General features: G+C 40.1%; 1 protein-coding gene across 1 annotated transcript; it reads right to left on the bottom strand.

Moving 5' to 3' along the window:
• Positions 1 to 122: 122 nt before the first annotated feature.
• On the bottom strand, positions 123 to 19,818 carry PWP2 (PWP2 small subunit processome component). The gene is made up of 21 exons (XM_056327894.1): positions 19,695 to 19,818; positions 19,488 to 19,600; positions 18,627 to 18,721; positions 18,143 to 18,242; positions 17,004 to 17,147; positions 16,423 to 16,558; positions 15,689 to 15,909; positions 13,901 to 14,044; positions 13,011 to 13,081; positions 12,174 to 12,310; positions 10,905 to 11,053; positions 10,108 to 10,255; positions 8,767 to 8,917; positions 8,239 to 8,419; positions 7,118 to 7,265; positions 5,911 to 6,019; positions 5,376 to 5,441; positions 4,794 to 5,012; positions 2,374 to 2,524; positions 1,238 to 1,312; positions 123 to 1,068 (listed from the first exon to the last, which is right to left on the bottom strand). Exons 1-21 carry the CDS (start codon positions 19,710 to 19,712, stop codon positions 909 to 911), a joined length of 2,736 nt encoding a protein of 911 aa, XP_056183869.1. The 5' UTR covers positions 19,713 to 19,818; the 3' UTR covers positions 123 to 908.
• Positions 19,819 to 20,386: the final 568 nt, after the last annotated feature.

Genomic DNA, 20,386 nt, shown 5'->3' with positions numbered 1-20,386 from the left:
AACAAAGCCCTTACACAACATGTGGCTTGGAAGTATTACAAGCACAGATACAGTTCTTTGTATTCAGGACCTCACTGTCGTTACCAGCCAATTCTCACACCAATTCACAAGAAACAACGAAATCAAGTTTCAGATTTTAATATGTTAATAAACAACATTTTTAAAAAAACAAGACAAGAAAGGGCTTTTGTCAGAAAAAGAAACATCTGTAACATATCCTCTTACAGTTTAAGTTACATTATTGAGTTGGTAATTTCCAAACAAATTTTTACTACAGTATCTCCAGATCATTAACTAACCTCTGCAAAAGTTGTACAGCCCAGTATTTGTTGCTATGGGTGTACCATCCTCATAAACTTCATCAGGTTTGGAAGTTACAGAACAAAGAAAACAGTGTTCCAGTAATATGTATGTATTAAAACCAAGTAAAACAACATTGAAAGTCAGTTGAAAGCAGTATGTAGACCTCCAATTTACAATTATTAAAAAAAAAAAAAAAGGGGTGGGGGTGGGGGGGAAGTCTTAAGTATGACAAGACTGCATTACAAAACTCATAATAGTTAATCTATGTACAATGCATTTTTAATACAGAATGCACTTCTTCAAGCCATACTCCTAACTTCACTGATACAAGAAAACATTTTTTTTCTTACTTGAAATCAGGAATAATAAAAAAAAAGAAATCAATTAATCAAAAAACCAATGCTGTCAAGTTGTGGCCAAAGGGTACACCAAACACACCATGGATGGCACTTTGTCTACCCTACATTTCCCTCACTAACTCACATGTAACCCCATCCACACTGTTAAGAAGAGCTAAATTACGCCACTATGAGGGCCACTCGTTCTCAGTGAATACCACTGCTTAAAATTACTGTCTTGGGTTCTCTCCCTCTCACAAAGAGTAACTAAGAACTAAAATTGTCTTTACGAACTTCTTGCATAAGAAAATCACTGTCAGAATCCAAGTCTTCTTCATCTGCTGATGTTTCTTCCGCCAGACGTTTCATGCCCCGCTGTTGCGAAATGGCCAATGCATATTTAATATTGTAGATATTCCATTCACAGCTGTAAAAATAGACAAGAACATGTCAGAAACAAGATTCCATTTTCCTCCTAAAATAAAAACACCTCTAAAAGAACACCACTTCAGAAGTTCTAATACCACACTATCATCCCCCACATTACACTTTTGTACAGGGTTTTGATTTCAACTTTTAAATATAGTGATACATACAGTTTTGAAACATCTTCAAAATGACGTTGGATGCTTTTCTGAAGGAACTGAATCACAGGGAGCAGCTTCACTGACCTTGAATGGAGAAAACAGGCAGTTTGCAGTGCCATTTGTATTTTCATGTGGAAATCTAAAACTTTTCTATGCTTTCAACATTTTTATGTTACCATTTCAACACAAATGTTTCAAGATAATATTAAATAAACAAAAGCTCTTTGCTTTTGACTTTGCCCTCAATGATTATACCCAATACAAGTAGTATCTCACCGGAAATAAATTTTTTCTAATGTTCACACTGCAACTCAAAATACTAATTCTGCTTGCTGCTGTGATGACAAGTTCCTTCCAGGAACTACAAAACTTTCTGAACAAGGAAGACTTTGTCTTAAATCACTCTCTTCTACTTCAACAGCCAACAAAAGGAGAGAATTTGTTCTAGTCGTATCAGTAACTGAAACATCAATACCCACGCTGAAGCAAGAGTTACATGATACACTTTTTAACCTGCAGGACTCCTTTTTGGATTACTTGCATTTTGCCCATTTTAAATTTCTAAATTTGCCTGTTTGTGTTTCCCATAGTCTATAAACTCTGTACTATGGGTGAGCTGAATGTAATTCACAGACCAGGCCCAGGTAGTTGAAAAGAACTATGTAGGAAAACAGAGTACTAACAAGATAAGAACGCATACTATAATCACAAGTCTATAAAAATGCAGTCAGTACCTGCACATTCTTTTTCAGTTGTATTTTAATACGCACAATTGTTTAAAAAGACAATTGCCAAAATCCTACCATCACTCTTGAAATCTTTATGCATTTATAGGCTAAGCATGCTATGCAAAGTTTTACCTGTAACATTTGAAAAATGCTTTTGCACTTTATCCTCACCAATCCTACTATGCATTCCAAGTCTATCATAGGCACCTGTCAGAACCACAGAATCACTTAGGTTGCAAAAGACCTGTAAGACCATCGAGTCCAAACTGTAACTTTTACTGTTAGTAAAGTAGTTGTAAAAATTAAGTAGTTTTAGTTGTTGTATACACATTATATAGAATGTCAGTAAATGTTAAGTAAAAACTTTAAACTGACAGGTAAATAAATTTTAAAATGCTGACTTTCACAGGGTCTCACCTTGTTTTCAGTTTCTGTCCATGCAGCATGAGCAACTTATGAGCCCAAGTAAGATAGAATTCTAAATGACAAGATATCTCAAAAGCAGAGGCCAGGAACTCCAATACTTTCTCCACGTACAGGTCTGGGAGCGATGAGCAAACAACATCAACTGTGCAAAAAAGGAAAAAAGCCCATAGACACAAGAGCTGAATTATTATGTGGAATAACATAAAAGAGACCACAGGAAAGCATAAGGGGAAGAAGAAAGCACTATCTTGGCAACTATTTGGTATTTAATACTGTATATTTTGGGGTACACTACCATAGTCTCTCAGGGGACAAGTCTTTCCTCTTTGAGCCTTCCAATCACTACTGTATTTAAAAAGCAAGAACCTAACTGCACACCCCCACCTCAAGTCCTCCCTTCCTAACAGAATACTCTCCCTACCAGCTCTTCTTCTGAACTTTTACTTTCACCCTTTACTCCTCTTTTTGTGTGACTAGACTTCACTGAAATCTTGTTGCTTCTGACTTTACATTAATTTATCTAAGAAAAGATAGCCAAGTCACCTGCTCACAGAGGAAGTGTCTAAATGCTGTTAACAATCGCACAGCACAAAGAAGCATAATTTATAAGCATTCAAAATAACCTCACATGTAACTATGATGACCTCATTATATATAATCCTCTCTCAAAAATAACCAACTCCTATTCTCTGCAGTCACCCCAACTGGCCTATGTAACATTCAACTGTGAAAAAAAGATTTTCACTTTTAAAGAAACAGGCACACATTCATTCTGTTAGCAGCAGGTTACAACGCTTGACATTTCCATGCCTCATCCTCTGCTTCTGAGGTTTTGGTGCCTGCCTACTTACCCAGTCCTGCCTGTACACGGAGTTTTGGTTAACATCAGTAAAAGAAAACTAAGTGTTGCCAGACAGAGGCAAACACCGTTATGCAACCTAGGTATGCAAAAGATGACTCACTCTGACATGCATAATTATCAGGCTTGCTGCCTAGAGAATAAAGAAAGAAAATCCTCCAAAGGACCTTTTATGTTTTACAAATGAAACACTGGAAGGAAATTATGTCCTTTCACTGCGGTAACAGTGAGGTAAAGCTAAGAAAATACACTTTAAAGTTACTATGACAGAACTGTTAATGGAGTTACAAAGTTAAGTAGAATACACTACTGGAAGATTATTTTTAAGGTCGTGTCTACCATAAATAGCTAATGAATGTGAACACTGCTTATCAAAATGATGAAAAGGGTGCTAGAGAATGACTTCAGTAAATGTTCTCCAAAGCTAAGTGACATCTTAGCTGTTCCTTTTGTTTCGGTCGTCACAATTATGAAAGCAGTTCTGTCTTGTCAGAAAGAGCTTGGACTAACTAATAATGATTGGTTTGTGTGAACACAGCCCTCTATAAGGGCCACATTCACGTTCATTTACAGGGATGAATTTAACACTATAAACTAAAGGAACAAAACTTCTAAGAGCTGACAGTTACAAAGTGGCTTCAAATTTTTGCAGTCCAAAGCAAGACTAATTTAGAGCAGCTGGCACACAGCTTTACCCAGTTGAGTACAGACCATTTCCAAGGATGGAGACGCCACTGAGTCCCTTGTCAACCCGCTGCAGTATTTGACTACCCCCAACATAATACTATTGGTTTTAATATCTAGTTGGAATTTCCCGTGTTGCCTCTCGTTGTATCCTTGTGCAACTCCAAGTCTGGTTCTGCATTCTTTCTAACATTCACTTAGGCACTTGAAGACAGTAAAAATATTCCCCACCTCTTTAAAGACTGAACAAACCCAGCTCTCTTAAGCTGCTCCTCAGCTGTCATGCACTTTGGCCCTCCAATCATTCTCCAAGCCCTCCACCAGATGCTTCAGAGTATCAATGCCTGTCTTTCCTGTTGAGCCCAAAACTAGTCACAGTACTCCTGACACGGTCTCACAGATGCTCAACAAAGAAGACTAACCACTTTCCTCAAATTGCTGACTACATACTTGATAGTACAGCCCAGCATCAGTTAACTGCCTTCATCACAAGGCACACTGCTAACTCATGTTAAACTTTCTGTGCACCTCTAGAACATCAGCTGCTTCTGAGAACTGGCATCCAAAAACTTTACCTGTATATCCAGACCTAATTAAATTCCACGTTCGGAAGTCACTAGATGAGCATGCAGTAGACTGGTAAAATTAAAACATAAGCCAACACTAAGAAGTCTAGTTTTTTTTACAAAAAAACCATCCCCTCCTCTTTAGTCTCTTCACCTACAGTAGAAAGTCCTTAAATGTCAACATTATCCTCCTCAACCCACACCTCCAAGAGCTAAACTCCACCCTTTACGCCTCAACTTACTTGTCATACACACCTCTGCTTATAGCTAGCTCAGCCAAATTTCATGGAAGATCCACTCACCTTCGTTGCTAGGTACAGCCTCCATGACCTCCTGAATTAATTTCTTTTCGTTCAGCTTGAAGGCCATGATGATAGCCATAGTGTATTCCTTCTGATGCAGTGTTTTGTGTATATTGCTGGGTGTAATATCAATATCCAGCTCAAAAGGATCAAAAATTAGCCCAGAGTCCAGTGAATAAATAAGAAGACCCTCTGTGGTGGTGGCTGCCCAGCTTCGTCCTAGAAGAGAATAACAGTATTTAAGAGCAAAGCTGAGTTTTCTAGGATGGAAACAGAAAAGTAATGTTATACAGATGACTCCTCATTGTTTACAAGAAGTGGTTAAGACCAAAAGCCATGCATCATTTATCAACCTGTCAGCAATAACAATGCTTGTAAAAATACTAGCTGAAAGTGATGCACACTTGAGGTTTCCTAGTTACCCACTATAAAGGAAACTAGATTACAAACCTAGTAGCACCATGTAACATCTGGAGAGACCATCTCCAAGGCATCTGTACTTCATTATTACACCTCCAATGCTCTACTCTTTTGCTTTTTATATGGAATAAAAAAAATCCTACATTAATTGTCAATACTCACCTGTAGGAGAGAATCGCAGGCAAGTCACTCTTATTTCTGGTTTAAAGTGTCGATAACTCATGTCACCTAAAAGAGAAGTTCAGTGGTAATTTCATATATTCACCAAAAGTTCACGGTCTAGTTATCAACTCTAACTATGCTGTTATTATTATACTGAAAAATAATGCTGACCATGCCAAAACCTGGCAGAGTTAAAGACAGGGTTAAGTAAGGGACAGCTCATGTCCAAGAGATCCTATAGTTAAAGTGGTGGGACTGAATTTTGCTCTTTGAAAATTCAATCAGGACTGCTGGGTTCCACAGCCAGGAGACCACAGTACCTCCCTGTTTCCTGTTGCTTCTACCATGCAAAAGGATCCACCCCGACATCAGCTGAACACTTGTGTAACAGAACCCTGTGGCTACAGAACATTCAGGCAATGCTAACTTTAAAACTGAGCTGAACAATTCAAACCCTTCTTATCTGGAATTGACTCGAAGTCAAAGGTTTTGGTCCACACAACTGGTAACAAGACAGCAAAGCCAAAAGCTGTACCTCTTTTTACTCCGGGAAGAGGAATGGCAACATCATCTTCACCTCCAGCCCCTTCATCAATCAGAGCCATGCTGCCAAATTCAGTCATTTTTCTCCGATCCAAGTACTCCTAGAAAAACATGTAAGTTCCATTCACTGCACTGAATCTTCTCTCAAACCTCTGAAAATTCTCCATAACATTCTGGAGTTATCTAGTGATTAGTTCCTTGCACTTTCTTCCAAAAGCTTCTCCAAAATCATGGAGAAAACTGACAATTTCACAACAGCAGGCAACAGTGTCCAACCACAGATGAGAATCAGGCTGCCTCAGAACAGCACAGCTCAGTTTAGACTGTGGTTTCACATTATCATGACGTTGCTCTACTTGATAGATGCACTGTTTCCTCAGATACCCACTCCTCCTTCCCTTCAGGTTCCATAGCTGCACTGTGCTAATGTAAGGGCTGTGCAGCCAGACAGCTACACAAACCATGTTTTACAGACCTCCCTGCCCCCCATTTCTACACACCCATCCCCTCCAGGATTCTTCCATCTGGCTCACTTCTACTATCCTCTTTTAAGCCACATGTTGAGCTACACTAGCACAACAGAGGGCAGCAGAGAAATGAAGGCTGCTTCCCAAACCACTGTTGTCAAAGAAATATACTTGGAACCACAGTCAAATACAGCCTGACATGAACGCTGGTACAATCATCCTTTCAGGTGAGGGGATGTTAAAAAGGGGTTACTGGAATTTTTTCCTTCTGATGCTTTTCACTGTTTACTTTAAAAGGAATTTAATTTTGCATTTGGCAATATTCAGAAACCCGTGATTCTAAAGGTCAGTGATGTTCTGTGTCTGCAATAAAATCCTTCACTTCTTTGCTAACACAAGCAACTGACACCCAGGGAAAGTTAGCTCAGTACACAATATTGGTAATTTAAATTTTCAATTTTAAGTTAAGTGCCAACTGACTTAACCATGTATAGGAGTTCTTCTGCTCATTCAACACAAACACACCACAACCTGGCAAGACTAGTTAGCTGAGAATCAGGAATTAATTTTGTTTTCTGAGAAGTACTTACTTACCCCTTTCCTGCACAAAACCAAGAAAATGAAACTGCTTAACGAAACATTCATGAATCCAGCTTAATGATATGTTATACCAAACCCAAAGTCTTACACGGGTGGGGGAATGAAAAAAACCTGACTCCTGTGGTCACATACCTCCATTGCGTCTAAAGAAAAGTTGCATGAGATTTCAAATTTTTTCATAAGAATCTGTTCCTTGACATTATATATACAGACAAATTTTGACAATCCACCTGCCAGAATAGACTGACCATCTGCCGAGTAACACAGAGTAGTAAAAGATCTAGTAATAAAAAAAGAGAAAGCAGTTAATTTCACCGCCACATCCAAGCTAAAAGACATGACTACAGCATAAAGACACAGAAGAAAAACCATTCCATGGAGAAAGAGGAGAACTTCATTCACACAACATGTATTTAACACACAAAACCATTTACCACAAATACTTGGGGCTTTACTATCAATCACAAACAGTTTAGAACTTCAACAGCTTTTTGAAGTACTTCCATACTTCTGATTCTGAGTTGCAGTTCCAGGAATGAGCTCTCAACTACACCCTACAAAACGCTCTAAGGATGGTCAGAAGAGCTAGAGAAAAAACAAAGTCATGGCATGTTTCAAAGAGCCGGTTGATAGCTCACCACCAAAAAACCACTTTTTTTCCAAAAAGTCATTGTTTCCTTTTTTCATTTTGTTCGGAGAGGTAGCAATATGAAAAAAAAAAAAAAGGGCTCAAGGGAAAAAGAGAAGAATGAAACACATGACTTTACACTTGACATTACACTTTTTGACAGGACACAAATTCAACTTGCCTTTAAACATTACTTCACATGCATAGTAACATGAAATAAAACCCACAGCATATTTAGATTTTTTAGAAAAATGTCACAGTTTCTACACACTAATAGTTACATACTAGTACCTACACAACAAGATAACCACCTAAAAACCTGTCACATTCAGCAAATGAACAACTTGTCATGAGAAGCTTACTATTATGCTGGCAACTCAAACCTATAACTGACAACAAGAATACAAGCTCAGAATGATGCTGATCCGTGGGTTAACACAGCAAGAGACAAAAAGAATCTTTCCAGATATCAAGTCAGGCAGTTTTTTAAATTCCAGCATCAAGATCACAGCACTTGAACAGCAGACACACTCTGAAACCTTCATGTAAAAAACAAAATATAAAGAAACAATTCCAAAGCAAGCCAGTGTGGCACCCTCTTTTCACTGCAATCTCATTCACTTACTTTCCCTTGGCTGCTTGTTTGGCAGTTATTTTATCAAGCTCCTTCCTCCCCATCTGAAGATCATGCCTTCCCTCAATTGAGCCAGTTTGTACTGCATTTTCATGATCCCAAAATGTTATCTGTCCATTCAAAGCAGCAACTGCAAGCTCCTTGCCATCAGGACGGAAAGCAACAACAAGAACTGAAAAGAATTTAATTAACGGTTAAATATGAAGTCAGATATGTTTTCAAAGAAAATACCCTCTACTTTTCTAGGATCTCATCTCAACTACCAAAAGAAGCTTAAGAGTAACAAGTACCTGCTTTTTCTCTGGATAGCATACAAGTTTTTAGCTAATTATAAAGCTAGAGCTAGTATTAAATAAAAAAAAGATTTCTTACACTGTTAATCAAGTACTACAGGCCTACCTCAACTTTCAGTTTTCATTACCAAGAATGAGTGAGTCTGTATTTGACATGTTCTGTTGTTCATTCTTGAAATATAATTGATAATATTTTTATATTTGATGTAAGATGAAATGAAGTTACCATCTGAGTTCAGTATTAGCGTCTCCTTAGTTCTCCAGCTGTCTAACATGTCCCATAACTTGACAGTTTTATCCCAAGAGGCACTAGCTAGAACACACTTCATGGGGTTAAAGGACAAACTGCTGATGGGGCCCTCATGACCTGATAAGACCTAATAAAAGAAGAAAAGATAACATGGAATTAGGTGAAAAAACCTGAAATTCATGTAGTCTGCATTCAGTAAACTCTACATACAGCAATGAAACCATGCCTAACTTGTCCACACATGCCTGAGGTGACTTTTGGACATTTGGCATGATACATACCAGCGATGTCAACTTTTAATTTTCAGAAGTTTTAAAGCATTTCACAGAAGTACTATGGCTGCATAGGCATCTGCGACCACTCCTATGCATACAGAGCCTCTTTAGAGACCATGACTTAGGAAAACTGCGCTCCCCCCCACCCCAGCTTATCAGAACAATCAGACCAACTGTGAAAAAGCACAGAAAGAATTCAACATGTCCTGCAGCTGAAAACATTTAAGGAAAAATGCTTATAAAAACAGTGAATAAGAGTAATACAGATTCTTACGGCATGGAGCTCCTTCTCCTCTCAAAATAAATCAAGGAAAGTAACTGCACTCAAGTATACTCTGAGTTACTATAGTGATGTATATTCAATAGCTATGCCAAATTATATACATGAATTGCTGAGTTCATCTACTTGTACAAGATGCACAATAATGCTTAAAAATTAAACAGCAAATTACTTTGATTTGCTCAGAAGTACTGGGTCCCTCTTTTATTACATTCATGCCGAAAATAAATCATTTCAAAATAGCAGCAAGATGGTGGCGATTTAACTTAATATTCTCACTTTACACAATAAAAACCTTCTACACAATCATGCCCCTGCTCTGCTCCAGCAAAACTGTCCACAAAATCTCTATCAATCTTAAAGCATGTACAATTTCTTCATTGCCTGCAGAAAATATGTAGAAAAGAACATCTCTGAACAACTACAGCATGAAAGACTCTCATACGCTTATATGACAGCTCAGCACTGTTGGTATAACTTCACCAGCCAGAAAGAGCTCATCACTCAAAAATTCTATAAACTATTTCCCACACAAATCCAGGATAGCCTCCATAAAATAAATAAAAAATTGCTGAGAGTTACATAGTGTCACTCCGGTTCTTGAATATAAATATAACAGAAAAATATAAACATAAAAACAAACAAAACCCCTAGAAATAAAACCCCACATGTTCTGTTAAAACCCTCCAACTAATCCCAAAGTTACTTAGTAACGTCATGATCTACATTAAATTCAAGTCCTCTGATATTGTAAGTCCTTACATCTAGCAGCCTCCCACTCTGCATTGACCAGATGAATATTTCGAAGGAATCCTGGGAACCAGCTGACACAATCTCTCCACTGGAATCCACAGCTAAACAAGAGAACTGACTTGGTCGTGGAGATGTAAAGGTACGGAAATTGCGGTATCTGTTGTAAATATGAAAATAAATTATGAAGACATCTTAGGTAAATTTAAACACGTTTTACAAATATATTTGTAAATAAAAATAAAAAAGGATTTCATTATACTTGTAAAGTCTTTTAAGCTACCTATAGAAAAAATATTCTTTGTATAAAATTAGATGCAATGCCTCAGCATGATTCCAAGATTCAAAAAAGGTATCAACAACTCTGCAGAAGTAACAGCCAAAACCACTCAAACAGAAGAGCTTTCTTCTATTACATAGCATATGTGCGTTCTTTAGGAAACGTGGGCTTGTTTACATATCCTGTTCTGTATGCAGTTATATGACAATGGCTCAACCAATAAAACCATGGCAAACTTTGTTAGCTACCTTCTCCCCATTTGAGTAGAGCCAAACAATAACCTTACTGGATTTCCAGCCTCTCTGGGAAAAGTTCTTACAGAATTTTCTTCACAGGAACTGGATGGAGTGACAGGATTCCTTATGACTTATCTCAATTTGAATGAAAGGCTGAATCAAAAAATGAATAAAGCAGCACTCACATTTGTGCAAATAGAAACAAGCAATCAGCAGTCTGCTGTGATTTTCACACAGTTGGGGTGTGAAAGCTGAAGACTAAATGAGACACAAAAGCTTTTATAAGGAGTCACCTGTGTAAATCGAAGGCACGCACTGTTCCATCTAGGGAAGCACTCAGAATGACATAACCATTGGAAGTAAAAGTTACAGCAGTTATACCACTGGTATGTTCTGTAAAAGTGACAAAACAAAAGCTGCTTGAAGTGTTCCACACTTTCACCTGCAAAAGACAAGAAAAGACTTCTTAGAATCTCCATCATCAATTCAGACAGAAAGGGTATGGCAGCAAAATAGCAAAGAAAAGTTGACCTACAACTCTGCAACAGTATAAAGGAGTTTAGCAAGGAATTCTGTGAAAGTGAGGCAAACAGGCCACAGCTTATCATTAAACCCCTAAAGATACATATACAACATGAAAATCTAACTGGAGATTGACAAAAAGATCTTGAAGTTAATTTTCAAGGAAAGCTATAGCACTTGGGGAGCATTTTGGGCTACAAAGATTTGTGCTGTCTATGGATAGGACAAGTATCAAATTCAAAACCAACTGTGAAGCCATTCCAGAAGTTACAATTGAGATGATATATCAATATTCTCCCTGCCAACCAAAAATGTTATGCATTTAGCTATCAGAAGTTTAAGACTTCTGGGATTTGGTCAGTTTGGGCAGAAACCATGAAGTGGCAAGTCTTTTCCTGACATTCAGTTCTGGTAGGAAATACAATACTATCTTTGTCCCATTTACGTGCCGAGATTGTGGGATTACTCTACAAAACATCTTTACAAAAAGGGTACCTGTACATGTAGTTCATCATTTCAATACAAGTCATCCATGAGAAGCTAATTTTTCTTTTAAATAATAAGCTTCTGCAATGGCACATTTCAGAAAAATCTGTTTAGTAGGAGTTGTACTTTTATAAATAATGTGAAATTAATTTCACATAAAAACCAATTACTAAAGGGGTATGAATATGGGTGACTGAAGTTCTCTCAACCTGAAAGGTCATGGAACCACCACAAGCATATATAAATTAACATTTGATGAATTAGACCTTTTTGTGTTTATGGTGACTGCATCGATAATAATTAAAAAATCATCTGCTAAAAAGCATAAGTGATGCAATTTGCAAAGGATACCAGTAATAATAAATCAAAATATATACGCTCTAAAGAGAAAATTCAAAACATTTAGGAAAAGTGAAGACAAAAAACTATTAGTCTATATTAAGAAAAAAAATGTATCAGGTACAGTAATGGTTTTGTACATAAAATGAAAATCCAAGCTGCTTACTATGCCATTAAGACTTAAGTTCACATTTCAGTAATACTGCCTTACTCACTTTCCCATCCTCCCCTCCAGTTACTATGTACTGTCCATCTGGAGAATACGCTAATGAAACCATGCTGTTGAAATGTCCCTGCTGCTTCAGCACGTAGGACTCACTCTGCCATTCCCACACCAGGAGCTGACCCAAACCTGTAAATGCAGAAGTATTAACCAGTATTTTGAATACAATAATCCTGCAAATGCAAGCCAGAAAAGACCTAACTGCAAGCACCATAAAAATCCAAAAATGTTGATGCAGACAGGTTGCACTACACATCTATCGATCTTAATAAAAGCCCTTTCCCTTTAAGTTCAAGGCAACTTTCCTCAACAACCAGGTGCTGTTACTTGGATTAACATTCTGAGTATTACAACAGCAATGTTATCGACCAGCTGATAAATGAGATGGAAAGAAAAGCAGGGCTGCATATAGAAGTTGAATCTTGGTTACCATGCAAATCATTATTGGATCGAGTGGGAATGCTGGAACATCCAGGCAGCTTTGTAAAATGGCACACGCAACAAGTGGCAAAGGAAGAGACTGGACCCAGAATGAAAGTATATTATAAAGTGCAAGGGATATGGGCTTTATCCTAATTCTGCTAAGTTTTCATATATGAAACATACTTTTTCCTTTGTCAACAAAATATTTTCCTAAATCACAAGAATTTTGTAAGGATAAATTAATAAAGGATACTTGCATTACTATATTTAGACACTAGAGAGATGAGACTATAAATTATTAACAAAACTTTAACATTTGGGGTCAAGACTAGTAAGAGGATTTGGGGCTTGCATGCCCACAACATTCCTAATTTTTCCATGAAACAGACAAAAAAAAATTACAAACCTGAACATCCAAAGGCAATCCAGTCCCCCGTACAGTTGATAGAAACAGAAGCTATCCTTTGGTCTGAAATACTGAAGAGAATTACCCAATAAACAAACTCGCTTTTTCACGCATTGTGTGATAAAACTTCAAATCTAGGGTTTATTACCTCTGTTCAAGCAAGTTCTTTGATTACTGAACTTCTGTATCACTGTAACATCACAAGTTGCAGACAAATTCTTTCCTTTATTATACTTAGAATCATGAAACAGACAATACAGCCTTATTCAGAATGAAGACAACATATCTATATCTCAAAGATATACTTGATAGCAAAGAATAAAACCCCCTACATTCAAGAAAAAAAAAATATTTCTTCTGTACAGGGAAATGATGCATTCCTTCACTAGCATCATACAGGGATGGAAAAGAACTATGGGTTTATTTTTTAACTTAGAGACAATTTACAGATAATTTTACACAATTTTTTTCCAGGTATTTTCTCAATTTTCTATAAAGTAACTGAAAACAAAGTCCACTGCACAGTGTTGAAGAAATCTAAGGCCCACAACTAACTGCTCAGAAGTTCTTCATTCAGATCTCACTTTTCCATAATAAGCTGTGGAATGGAGTTGTATGGTATTTATTACAAAAGTCTAACTATGATTCTGCCTTTACAGATACTAAATAGATACTCATGTTTTAAGATTTTCATGCTTTGATTGTAACAGTTGGACTTGATGATCACAAAGGTCTTTTCCAACCTAAGTAATTCTACAATTCTTCATCCTTCACTACTAAACATGGTATGTTCTTAGTCAAACAAACAAGACACCTCCCCCCAAAAATGTACACACGCCCCACACACACCCCAAATCAAACCAAGTAACAATGACAACCCCATACCTCACCTCAAGGAGTGGATCAGATTGAAATCCGGAAGCTCATGGAGGTGAAAGATTCCAGAGGCAAAACCAGTGACTAAAAGGTGTGTCTTCTTGTGATAGGCTGCACATGTCAGGTTATTAAAATCTCCCTCTTTATTGAAAAAATACCTGGTATCAAAGAAATAAGAAAGAAGGAAAGCAAATGTGACAGAGAAGTATGTTGTTAGAGCTGCATTTCAGTATAGGTCAAGTATTTTGATCAAGGTATCCTACAATAAAACTAAAAAGCAGTAGTTCCAGGAACTCCTAAAGATACACATACTTGACATAGCCAATGGAAGCTAACTCTCTTCTGCTCAATGTGTACAGCTTCTACAGTAATCTCATTATCAGAAGTGACATCTGATCACATGCAATAAAAGGACCAAAAGTTAACCTCAGAGGAACAGCACTGTGCATTTCCTTTCCATCATCTAATACCAGTATGGATGGCTCTCATGAATTCACTGGCTATCCCTCTGCATGTGGTCCTTTTACAAAATAAGGAATTGAAGCAATAGTTGTAAATACTGTACGTCTAGTGAAGACGGTCTTCTCGGTTTCTCTGTAGCTCTAGCTCTCACAGGAATTAAACAGGTAAGCACCACATGACAAATAAAAGAGCATCTAACATTATCCAACAGTTGTACACTCCAAATACCTCCAGTATGGAAGTGATGTTCACTAAGGCTAATTCCAACCTAGGGTGGGGTAGGGTGCGCTATGTCTCCTTCACAGTCAGAGACTGAGCACAGAAACCTGATGTTCGGTGTCCCAGTCGGCCCCTACATGCATCCCATCTCTCCCTCCCTCCACTGACAAGAGATTGCCTAAAAACGTTATCCTTCTTCACGCAAAGCTAAATGTTGTGACCATCCTGAAGCTGGATTATACTTTATAAGTCACATCCTAGTCTCAAGAGGAGCAGCTGAGGGAACTGGGATTGTTTAGTCTGGAGGAAATGCAGGGGGCTTCCTACTGCTCTCTACAACTAACTGAAAGGAGGCTGTAGGCAGGTGGGGGTAGGTCTCTCCTCCCAGGTAACTAGCTACAGGACAAGAGGAAATGTCCTCAAGTTATGCCAGGAGAGGTTTAATTGGATATTAGGAAAAATTTCTTCACTGAAAGGGTGGTCGAGCACTGGAACAGGTTGCCCAGGGAGGCAGTGGAATCAGCATTCCTGGAGGTGTTTAAAAAACGCATAGATGCAGTGCTTAGGGACATGGTTTAGTGGTGGACTTGGCAGTCCTGGGTTAATAGTTAGATGATTTCAAAGGTCTTTTCCAACCAAAATGATTCTATGAATCTATGATCTCCTTTGATGTGGAGAAATAGGGAGATCCTTCAGGAAGGCATCTTCAAGTAGTTCACCAAAGAAGCTGATGAGCTACCTTTACCAAATGTTGCTGTTACTTCTTGAAGTCAATCAATCTCTTCCTGCAAGAGCTCAAAGCCTCTAGACTTAAAATGACACTGTACAAAAATCTCATTACACTTTCTGAGTTTCAAACAACATGTACATCCTAAGTTGGTATTTCTTATACATTAAAATTACACTGAGTTGTTACGCTGAAGGTGAAGGGTATTGACCACCTGTCAAGGTAAAACAAATGTGTTCTCTACTGAAACTATTTAAAATGGGATCTATAGTAAATTATTACATCCTGGGCAAAGTTTTATACTGCTTTGAATGAGTGACAAAGGGTGAAAAAAGCCCAATATAGTAAATCCCCGTAACAACTCTTGTCCTTGGAAAACTTAAAAATCACTTACTTGGCAACGCGTGAATATTTAACCTTCTCTCTAGTCTCTTGTTCATTTGGATTGGCCTTTCCATGAATTTCTTCACCCTTCGGCTCTTCGAGAAACTCTTCATCATCTTTTGCTGCATTTTTTTCCCTACCTGCATCTTTAGGGGGTATGGGCTTCAGACCATCAAGCTCTGTATCACACTGCCACACACAGAGAGCTGCATCCTGGCTAATTGTGTACAGCTAGAATACAAACACACAAACATTAGGTAACGCCTGTGTTTCATACTCTGCTGTCTTGTTATGAATAGAATTACAGAAGGATTATCAAGTCAAATATTAGGATAATGCATTACTTAGTCCTCCAGAATTCAAGGTGCTTTGATCTGGAAAATTCACTTGCAAATTTTCACTTGAGAACTGGTGATTTACTTCACTTGCTCTCAAATAGTTTTTTAAAAGACCAAAAGCAATTTGATTACCAGTTAGTATTATACCTAATTAATTTTTTTATATTTTAAACTGTAAATTTATTGGAAAGCAATTTTAAGTAACTTACTCTCCTTCTAAAGCTTACTTCTTCATGGAATTGTAAACTCCACAGAGTTTACAGCAGAGAAGTTGAGAGACATGTTACTCAGGTATTTTTTAAATTCTGAGATATACTCAGAACAGTCAGCATCCTTATCTGTAGATAAGATTCTGCTTCAACTATTTTAATATTAAAATTCAAAAATGTTGTATGATTATACATACATCTAGACTGTCCTCTTCAAAAAAGCAGGCTACTATTACATCCTTATGCCCTCCAAGTGAGTAGTAGATCAAGTTTGCCCATCGTTCTGCTCCAAACACCCATGTAGACATGTCCTTGCTCCCTACTGCAAAACATCTACAAAAGAAAATGCAATTTCAATTAGAAAACTACTTTGCAAAACTCTTCACTGGGCGGAAAGCATTCTGAGCAGGAAGATACCAGTCACTACTTCAAAAGTGATTTTACACACACAGGAGTTGTAAACTGAGGTTGGCAACTCTAGCAAAGGTAGATGAGATTAAATACATACAAAAGGCCAGGCATGCTCACACACCTAAGATATGTTGCTTTTATGGATCATTAGGCATTTTCAAGCAAGAATCTATTGCTGATCCCCAGTATATGCATATTTTATACTTTTTAGTCTGACTAATGCTTCTTTTTAATTCAAGATAGAATGAGAAACAAAAGAGCCAAAAAGAACTTGTAAAGCTAGTACAATACTTTAGAGGAAAGATGGACTGTAACATGCATACAAATATTAACAACATGAGCAGGTACATAGTGCTTAACAACTCACTTGGAATCATCAGTCCAGTCAATACAAGTTGTTTCATCATAGGGACCGTAGTAAGTTTTGTCCAGGACAAATGCATTAAATTCTCGTTTCCTCCCAGGAGCATGGTACATAAGAGCAACATTGTCTTTTGTAATCACAAATTTCCTGTCATACATGGGGAAAAAGCATAACTGCACATAAAGCTGTTAAAGCAAACAATTGTTGAGTACAAGACTGCAATACAACAAAACAATGTTAACAGGTTTCTACGTTACTCATATATACATTAATAAATATGGATTGCCTTCAAATGAAAAACCAAAAATCATTTGCATATTGATAGTATCCCCCAACATAACGCATTGTAAGACAGAAAAACTTCAGTAAAAATCACTTATGTTGAATAATGAAATATTTATTTCTAATACCCATGAAGGAAGGAAAAGTTCAAACAATCAAAACAAGATATTCTATTTCAACCTCTCTTCACCTCCATATATTGGCCACTTTCAGAAACACAAAGATTCTGCACCCGTTACACATATTCTTTAATCTGGTCCTGTTGCCATTATAATTCCCTAATCCAGAACTGCGATTCCAACTTTCAAGCAAAAGCTCATTCAAGATCACTTTAAGTCAATCCAACTGAGGAATGCTGCTAAAAGGGGAACTTTTCCTCTCATCTTCGTAACCCTTCTAACATTAACACCACCTCACTTTGTATCTGTGACCATGCAGTTAAAATATAAGGGACGTGAAAAGCAGCACTTGATTCTGAGAATTGCCTTTCAGTAGTACACTTGTCTTAGACTAAACCAAGTCAGCAGTGAAACTCTCTACTGCCACAACTGCCATCACGCAATACTGTGGTTCCAATTGTTCCCCCCTTAAGAACAGATGATTCGCAGCACATCTGTTTCCAACAGTACCACCACAGACAGCATCTGTGACAGGCAATTTTCCTGCTGGTATCTGTTTCCAAGGCTTTGCTTTTTCTTGCCCTCTCAACTTTACAGATAAAGTGACCCTGATCAGTTCAAAATCTCCCCTATTTCATCAACAGGTATCATCCCCAGATTGGTCAGAATGGCTTCATAACTACAACTAGTTTATGGGGTAGTTTCTGTTGTTTTGTTCTAAAGCATACACACTTTACTTACTTGCCATCAGGGGAAAAGCTGACACTGTGAACTGGCTTGTGAAAATGAAAGTGATGTATCACACATTTCCCAATCAAACTGACAAGCAAGGCAGCTCCCTCTGTAAGGGCAGAAAAAGAAGGATCATGGAAATAGCCGAGTTCCCAAAGAAACCATTATGCCTAGCAAGCTTAGTTTCTTTCCTTAAATGGGAGGGAGGGCACACAGAAGTACTTCCTCAGAAACTTTTTTTCAAGATAGCGTGCTTATTAAGAATAAAAATACAATCAAACTTACAAGTCACTACCTAAAATCTCTAGGTAAGTTATTTTTCAGTTCTGTAGATAAACGTATCTTCCCCAGAAATTCTTAACATAATTTTTAAAGCAGAGCAATCCTAATTTGCATTAAGGTTGAATACGTAGCAATACAGACTTTCCCCTCTTAAGGTTATATTTTTTATTTCATTCTTTTATAAAACAAAATGCCTCCTTTCTGAAAGTACCTTCATCTATTAGAATGGCCAGTCTTCCATCTGGAGAGAGCCCCACGCAGACAATATTAAGCCGTGTTGCCAATGGCAATGTCTCACACTTATTACTGCAAGAAAAAGATGAAACAGTAAACTAGGTACAAGGGTGTAAAAACAACAATCATCCTCGGTATCAATGAAATATGGCTTGATACCTATGTTAGAGCCACAGAATCAACTTAGATGCAGAAATCCCACAATTTCTTTAGCTGTCACAATCCCATAAACACCTACTATGTAAGAGATGGGCTCCCGACCAGAATACCGGCATCCCGAACATCAATCACGATTCTGGCCTACCAGGAAAGGCAGACGATATTCTAGGCTTTGCCATACAGAAGAGGGAGTACAAGGCAGAAGCACACACGGAAACCGTACGACTAAATAAAAAAAATTTCCCCCTTTGTTTCCAAAACACGCCCTTACATACTTACGCTGTTCTCCCCACAGACCTACGTACAGAAAATCCGCGCCGCGCACCACCTCGACAGTTTTTCTCCCAACTCCTAGCGCTGAACCAGAACCTTTCCAGGCCGTTTCAAAAGGCAAACCAACGTTCTAGCGAGCCCCGGCCGCCGCCGGCTGAAGGCCCGCCCGTGCCACGGGCGCCGTTCCCCGCCCCCACGCACGGCGGACGCGCGGCCCCGGCTGCCGCCATGCCGCCCCGCCGCCCCCGGCCCGAGCCCCGCGGCCTCCCGCAAGCTCTACGCCCGCCCCCTCAAAACACCGTGCTGGCAGCACCGGGCCTGCCCCGCCCCGGCAGGCGCCAGCGCAGCGCTAGGCCGGCGGCCTGAGGCGGGCCGAGGGGCGAAGCAGACGCCAGGTCCCGCTTACTTCTTCAGGTCGAAGACAGAGATCCTGTTCCCGACGGGGCTGACGAGGGCGCTGCCGTCGCGGGTGAAGCTGAGGTTCCCGCGGCGGTACACGGTGCCCAGCAGGCCGGAGAACTGCGGGGGAGGCAGGGAAGAAGAGGAGGCGGTCAGAGGAGCGGGGCAGAGGGGCCCGTCCCACCCGGACGGACGGCCGCCACCGGGCACTCACCCGATACGCGAACTTCATGGCGGCGGCCCCGCGTGAGGAGCGCGTGGAGCGGCCGGCGGCAGCGCAGAAGCGGAGACGGGGCGGTGCCGCGCAGGCGCCCGGTGCGGCGGCAGCTTCCCGCCAGGGGCGGGGGGGGCGGGGCGCGGCGGGGGGGGGGCGGGGCGCGGCGGGGGGGGGGCGGGGCGCGGCGGGGGGGGGCGGGGCGCGGCGGGGGGGGGGCGGGGCGCGGCGGGGGGGGGCGGGGCGCGGCGGCCGCGTCCCCGGCAGCGGCCCCGCCCCGCCCCGCGAGGCAGAGGTGGGGGGAGGTGCCGCCCGAAAGGCGGGCCCCGCGGCGGAGCCCGTGCGGCGGTACCGGTCTCCCCGCCTCCGCACGCGGTGCGTGGCACGGAGCGCGCGGCTCCCCGGCCTCCGCTGCCAGAGCCGTGGTCGCTTCTCCAGCCGGCCTCGTCCCTCCCCTCAGGACAGCGCGGCCGGGCCCGCGGCTCGCCCGGGGGAGCCGAGGCGGGGGCGGGAGCTCAGGCCGGAGCCCGGCCCCGAGCGGCAGCAGCGAGCCCGGCAGGCGGGCACCTCTTTTCCAGAAAGCGGCAGCCCCCCCCAGACACTCCAGAACCACGCTTCAGCTCGCTATTCCGGCTCTGTCCCCTCGTTTAAGCTTAGAAGACACTGTTCTGTGAAAGCAGCTCTGTCTAGAA

This window comes from Falco biarmicus, chromosome 2 (assembly GCF_023638135.1).
Source record: "Falco biarmicus isolate bFalBia1 chromosome 2, bFalBia1.pri, whole genome shotgun sequence".
In the NCBI taxonomy this organism is placed as follows: Eukaryota; Metazoa; Chordata; class Aves; order Falconiformes; family Falconidae; genus Falco; species Falco biarmicus.
This window is presented reverse-complemented; position numbering and strand designations above follow the sequence as displayed.

What these genes read in the sequence shown, in the direction of transcription:
- PWP2 (XM_056327894.1), bottom strand. An exon ending in GACTGGACTGATGATTCCAA is followed by an intron (nt 16,559 to 17,003) that starts GTGAGTTGTTAA and finishes TTTCTTTTGTAG; the next exon opens with ATGTTTTGCAGTAGGGAGCA. An exon ending in GGACAGAAACTGAAAACAAG is followed by an intron (nt 1,313 to 2,373) that starts GTGAGACCCTGT and finishes TCTCCATTCAAG; the next exon opens with GTCAGTGAAGCTGCTCCCTG.